The sequence below is a fragment of the Calidris pugnax genome, unplaced genomic scaffold (assembly GCF_001431845.1).
Source record: "Calidris pugnax isolate Ruff unplaced genomic scaffold, ASM143184v1 scaffold307, whole genome shotgun sequence".
NCBI classification, from domain to species: domain Eukaryota; kingdom Metazoa; phylum Chordata; class Aves; order Charadriiformes; family Scolopacidae; genus Calidris; species Calidris pugnax.
The window spans coordinates 180703-187371 of record NW_015091040.1 but is presented as its reverse complement, the minus strand read 5'-3'; the positions used below and the strand labels follow the sequence as shown (position 1 = coordinate 187371).

Here is a 6669-nt window from a genome sequence, read left to right as displayed (position 1 = left end):
CCCCCGAGCCACTCAACACGGGAAGCTCGCGCAACCCAATCCCGGGCTGCTCGCTCCAGCCATTACTCACACGCAGGCAGATTATCTTTCACTTGTTTCAAACAGACAGGCCTCTTTCTTCTGGAAGGGCTCGGGGAGCCAACGGAAAGATAGTTTTTCCTTTTTTAGTGTTTTTTAAGCTCCCTTGGAACGACCCGAAAGTTTCCATGCATTACTATATACTATGAGGTCACTAGTGACAGGGAAAAAATCCCTGAAATCCAGGAAAATTACTTAACCCCGCTCCAAAATGCCACCAGCTTCAAGTCGACTTTTTTATTAGCCCTTGGTAACGAGCCCCAAACTCTGCCTTCCAACGGTTAACGCGTGACCGGCCGACCCAGCCAGTCCCCAAGCGTCCCCCCTCCTCAGCCACTGCAAATGCCCCGGCAGCCCCCCCACGACGGGGGGGTCACGGTTGCAGCCCGGGTGGGGGGCTCGGGGGGTCACCCTGGCAGCCAGAGTGACCACCCTTCCGTGTGAGCTCACACCAGATGCCATCAGAGCATCCGTCCCCTCGTCCCCTCGGTTTTCCTGCCCCGATCCCCCCCCCGTGTCTGCTCCTGCAGGTGCTGGGCTCCTTCTGGCCACAGCTCTGGCCACGGGCTGGCCAGGAGGGTTGGGGACATTCCCCGTGTCCCCAGGATTCCCCCCCTGCCATCCCCTGGGGGACAGTGCCAGATCTCGCCGCATCCGCGCAGCCTCCCGGTTGCAGCCTCGTCCCTCTCCGGTGGCCCAAAGCCACCCCTGGACACCCCCGGGGGGTTGTCCCCGGCGCTGCCCCGAGAGCCCGGGAGGAGCCCCGGGTGCAGCATCCCCCGGGGAGCCCCGTGTCACGGGGCAGGGCCCAGTCCCCGCTCCCCGGCGGTGGCAGCACCCACTCACCCGAAATGAGCTGGTCCAGGTCCACTTGCTGGCACTGCTCTTCATCCACGTGCAGCACGAGGAAGCCTGAGGAAGAAATTCCAAAGTCAGGGCTTGGTCTGGATCCCTCTGAGGAGCCCTGCATCCCAGGAGACAGGTGATGGTGGTGTGTCACCAGGCTCCAGGTCACTTGTCCCCATGCCTTGTGCGAAGCCACCACAGAAACCCCCTGAGGCAAGGACCACCGTGGGTGACGTACACCCAACACCCTCACATGAGCCCTGGGGAGATGCCCACCAGCATCTCTGCCACCAGCAGCTCCAGGAACTTCTCCTAAAGCATGGAATCATAGACTGATTTGGGTGGGAAGGGACCTTGAAGATCATCCAGTCCAACCCCCTGCCATGATCAGGGACATCTTCCACTAGACCAGGTGGCACCTGCATCCAACCAGTGCTAGTGGCAAGTGGCTGGAGAGAAGTTCCTGGGGTGCTGGCACCACCTGGGGACATGGCACATGTGCCTGTCCCCAGGTGTGGGCACAGCAAGTTGTGGGCAGGTGCTCTGCACGACGTGGAGGCACCAGATCTGGTGTTTCCAGCAGCCCATCCCAGTGCCCTCCCAGCACAGCAGGGACCAAAAGCATTCCCAGGACAATGTGGCCACACACCCTTCTGAGGAGAGGACACCACGGGAAGCCAGAGGAGCGGGGAGGGACTCACCGATGAACATGGGGGCAGCAGCTCGGATGTCCACCCAGTTGCTCTTGAAGTAGAAGAGGTTGGTTAAGATGAGGCGGTTCAGCATCTCCGGGTAGCACTGCATCTGGGGGAGAGAGAGCCACCGAGGAAGTCACGCAGGAGATGGGATGGGATGGGATGTCCAAGGCACTGGCACCATCTCCTGGAAGCCTGGAGCCCCTGGCGGGAGCTGAGGTCATCCCAGGAACCCAACTGGGCTGGGGGGGGCTCAACCCTGTGTCCAGGCTCTGGGGCCTCAGCACAGGAGGGACAGGGACCTGTTGGAGAGGGGCCAGAGGAGGCCATGGAGATGCTGGGAGGGCTGGAGCCCCTCTGCTGGGAGGGGGGGCTGAGAGAGTTGGGGGGTTCAGCCTGGAGAAGAGAAGGCTCCAGGGAGACCTTGGAGCCCCTTCCAGTCCCTCAAGGGGCTCCAGGAGAGATGGGGAGGGACTCTGGATCAGGGAGGGGAGTCATAGGATGAGGTGGAAGGGTTTTAAGCTGAAAAAGGGGAGATTTAGGTGAGATGTGGGGAGGAAATTCTTTGGTGTGAGGGTGGTGAGAGCCTGGCCCAGGTTGGCCAGAGAAGCTGTGGCTGCCCCATCCCTGGAGGGGTTCAAGGGCAGGTTGGAGGGGGCTTGGAGCAACCTGGGCTGGTGGGAGGTGTCCCTGCCCAGGGCAGGGGGTGGCACTGGGGGGGCATTAAGGTCCCTTCCCACCCAAACCGTTTGGTGATTCTTTGACCCAGAAGACCTTATGGACCAACCATCCCCACATGAGCCCTGGCACTGGCACCACCGGCTCCGGTGGCCACTCACCAAGTGTTTGCAGACGTTGTTCATGAACTCCCCGTAGTGCAGGCTCCTCTCCTCCTGCAGGTGGTTGAGGAACATGTCGCAGAGCCCCTCGCAGCCCATGTTGGGGCCACACATGCGCAGGGCGAACTTGCAGGCCTGGGGCAGGGAGAGGAGAGAGCTCAGCACCACACAGGACCCCCACGTCGAGGGAGAGGACCCCGGTTCCTGCCACGGCCAGTGGGGAACTCACTTTGACCACCTCTGGCTTTGGGTCCTGGAGGTGCAGCAGCAGCGTCACCAGCCCGTTGAGGATCTGCTCAACGAAGACCTCGCAGTGGCCTTGGCTGAACTTGGTGAGGTTGCCGAAGAGGACGATGGAGGACTGGCGGAGGTCGGGCTGCTCCTGCGGGCAGAGGGGACGAGCTGGGCTCAGCAGGACCTCCCAACCTCGGGGGGATGCAAGGGTGGTCCCACCACCCACAACCCCAGCAGGGCTGGGGGTCATCGGAGCAGCAAGGACACGCTGTTGTGTGTCCCCAGCCCTTGGCACCTTCCCAGGCCTCAGCTGCAGGACCTCACCTCTTTTTTTCTTTTTTTTTTTAATGCTTTTGAATACCATTTTAGATGACTCTTCACCAGGAAATAACAAAGCCACCCATGGGCTGAGGTCAGGCTCTGCTGGGGGTGTCAATCCACTCACTCCCACCAAATCATGGAATCACTGGAGGGTTGGGGTGGGAAGGGACATTCAAAAAGGCCCCAGGGCACCCCCATAACCCAGCCCCACTCGACCCCGCGCCCAGACCTTCCTGCTGCCCGGGAGGAGTCGAGGTCCAAGCGGACAACACCACGGGCACCTCCGTGTCCTTCTGCTGCCCCGATGTCCATGCCCCCACCCCTGCACCCAGGGACGTGCCCTGTGGCATCCCAGCAGATTCCAGCTCCTCCCACACATCTCCCCTGCGTTAATTAGGCTCTGGCTCAGCAAACGAGCCAGTGAAGGCAGGAGCTCGGGCAGAGCCTTACGCTGTCGAAGAAGGGCCGGATCCTGATGGCGATGTGGAGGAGCATGGACTGGACGTCCCTCTCCTCCAGGTGATCCAGGAGCTTGGAGAGGCTGGACATGGCCTCCAGGGCCACCAGGTTCTGGGGGTCATCTTTGTCATCCATGCCGTTGACCATGGAGGCCAGGAGCTTGGCCCCGTGCTTCCTCACCTGTGAGGGAAGCGGGGAGAAAAGTGGTCCCCATGGGGTGACACCGGCAGTGGGGCTGGCAGGGACACCTCCCTGGGGCACCCCACAAGCAGGCTGCTGCCCCACACCACGCTTCCAGCCAGAAAGAGGTGGGAAGAGACTGGAAAATGGTGACGGCTGTGGGGAAAGTGTCCTCAGCAGAGGCTGGTCATGGCAGGTGGTACCAGGAGCCACTGGTTCCTCCAGCAGGAATGGTTTGGGTGGGAATGGGCCTTAAAGATCATCGAGTCCACTCCCCACACCTCCCACCAGACCAGGTTGCTCCAAGCCCCCTCCAACCTGCCCTTGAACCCCTCCAGGGATGGGGCAGCCACAGCTTCTCTGGCCAACCTGGGCCAGGCTCTCACCACCCTCACACCAAAGAATTTCCTCCCAAGATCTCACCTCAATCTCCCCTTTTTCAGCTTAAAACCCTTCCCCCTCGTCCTAGGGCTCCCCTCCCTGATCCAGAGTCCCTCCCCAGCTTTCCTGGAGCCCCTTGAGGGACTGGAAGGGGCTCCGAGGTCTCCCCGGAGCCTTCTCTTCTCCAGGCTGAACCCCCCAACCCTCCCAGCAGAGGGGCTCCAGCCCTCCCAGCATCCTTTTGGAGGTGCTCTCACCAGGGTGAGGAGGTGGTGGACTCTCCTGCCTTGGACAAGCAGCATCTCCAGGTGCCTACGTGCTCCCTGCTCCCCTCCAGCCCCGGCCAGGACTCTGGGGCAGAGCAGTGGGGGCTCCCTCTCACCTTTTCGGGCGAGCCAGAGGCGATGTTGCCGAGTCCCCGCAGCGCCAGCATCCGCACCAACATGCAGGAGTCCTTCTGCCTCCCCGTCATGTTGTCCATCATGGTCTCCAGCAGGATCAGGTCATTCACCACGTTACTGTTGAGGAGCTAAAGCAGAAGAGAACCTCAGCATCGACAGGACGGGGGCCCCAAGGACCACGAGGGAGACAATGGATGTGTTTTGGATGCTCTTCTTCCCGAAGAGCAGACTCATCTTGCCCCCCACCTCCCCTCAGGCCCTCTCTCCATACCCACCCCATCCAGAGATGGGGCTTGGGGAGCCCTCAGCCCCTACGTCCCCGGGCAGGAACTGGGATGTGAGGAACCTGCAATTATTTATAACACGTAAATCAAGAAAACCCAAAATCCCCAGTTGGGAAGAAGTGGGGAGCCCAGGAGAACCCCGACAGCCAGGACAAACCCAGGAAACCTACACAAAATCCTTGTCCCCGAGGTGGCCGGGGGGTGAGATGCGGGGGGCTGTGAGGAGGTGGGGATTTCCAGGGATGGAGGGCTGAGGGGCATCCCCTGGGGTACAAAGTGGCCAGTGGCACTGCCAGCTGCTCTCCCAGAACAGTGCAGGGGCACCCACGGCACCCGGAGACCCCACGGCCCCCGGGAGCATCCTGAGTGGCACCCAGAGCCCCCCATGGCACCAAAAGCCCCCATAGCACCCAGAGGCCCCACAGCCCCAGGAGCATCCTGAGCAGCACCCAGAGCCCCCATGGCATCAAGAGCCCCCCAGTACCTGGAGTCCCCACGGTGCCCAGAGCCTCTGAAGCACCCAGAGACCCTGTGGTACCCAGAGAAACCATGGTGCCCAGAGATCTCACAGTACCCAGAGACCCCACGGCACCAAGAGATGCTACAGCACCAAGAGTCCCCACGGTGCCCAGACCCCCCATGGCACTCAGGCACCCAGAGACCCCGAGGTACCCAGAGACCCCACAGCACCAAGAGATGCTGCAGCACCAAGAGCCCCCATGGTGCCCAGAGACCCCAAGGCACCAAGAGATGCTGCAGCACCCAGAGACCCCACAGTGCCCAGACCCCCCATGGCACCCAGAGCCCCTGTGTCCCCAGGAGCATCCCCGGGAGCTGAGCAGCAGCAGCAGCACCGGAGCTCTTGGCAGCAGGTCCTGGCTGCTGGAGCTGGGATGGAGGAGCCCTGGCTGGAGAGCGGCGGTGCGGGGGGGCTGCTCTCCTGCTGACCCTCCCACCCGAGCCCCCGGGGCGTGGGGAGAGCCACGTACAGGAGCGGGACACGCTCCAAGCAGCGCTGCTGGCTCCCCCCTGCAGGGATCAGGCTCTGCTTTATGGAAAGGAGATTTAAGTGCTGGGGGGTGGGCAGGAGCCCAGCACGGAAGGGGTATTTCTGGGTGAATGGGTGCTCCGGGGTTGAGCATCTCTCGGGGGTGCTGCTGTCTGTCCCCTGGCTCCAGCCATGGTGGGGGACTGTGTGCACCCACTGTCACCTGCAGAGAGGGACCCCGGGGCTGAGAGGGGACCCTGGTGCTGAGAGGGGACCCCAGGGCTGAGAAAGACCCCAGCACTGAGGGGGTCCCTGAGGATGAGAAGATGAGAAGGGACCCTGGGGCTGAGAGAGGACCTTGGGGCTGAGGGGGGACCCCAAGGATGAGAGGGGACCCCGGGGCTGAGAGGGGACCTCAGGGCTAAGAAAGGACCTCAAGGATGAGAGGGGACCCCGGGTCTGAGAGGGGACCCCAGGGATGAGAGGGGACCTCATTGCTGAGAAGGGAGCCCGGGGCTAAGAGGGGACCCTGGGGCTGAGAGGGGACCCCCAAGGCCGAGAGGAGACCCCACAACATGAGACCCAGCACCCCAGAGCCTGATCCACCCGCAGGCACAGACCTTGGGCTGTCGGTAGCCATGTGCGGGCACTGACAGCCCCCCAGGGTTGCCTTTGGGGGCCAGGAGATGGCATGGAGCCCCCCCCATCCTCCTGGGGAGGTCAGAGGAGATGCTGGACACCCCGAGATGACAGAGGGGCGAGAGAGAAGGGACTGAGCTCTCACCTCATCAGTTTGGAAGAGGGGGGGTGTGTGGAGGGGGGGGGGAACAACACAGGCATTTGCTTCCTTCCCCTCCAGCTCCGCGGCGAGGCGAAAGCTGCTATTTTAAACCCTTGAAGGCTTGCAGAGGAGCCAACCACGCTCCCAAAACTAAAGCAGATTTCTGGGACGGGCTCCAAGAG

General features: G+C 62.2%; 1 protein-coding gene across 3 annotated transcripts in view; it reads right to left on the bottom strand.

The window, feature by feature from the left end:
* Positions 1-6669, bottom strand: part of MROH1 (maestro heat-like repeat family member 1) — a 51072-nt gene that overhangs the window by 1240 nt on the left and 43163 nt on the right. For all 3 annotated transcript variants that reach the window (XM_014956146.1, XM_014956148.1, XM_014956147.1), the window contains 6 exons: positions 4416-4562; positions 3464-3652; positions 2688-2840; positions 2459-2593; positions 1626-1728; positions 925-990 (listed from right to left, as the gene is read on the bottom strand). In XM_014956146.1, the coding sequence (XP_014811632.1) occupies positions 925-990; positions 1626-1728; positions 2459-2593; positions 2688-2840; positions 3464-3652; positions 4416-4562 (793 nt within the window). The remainder of the gene's footprint in view (positions 1-924; positions 991-1625; positions 1729-2458; positions 2594-2687; positions 2841-3463; positions 3653-4415; positions 4563-6669) is intronic.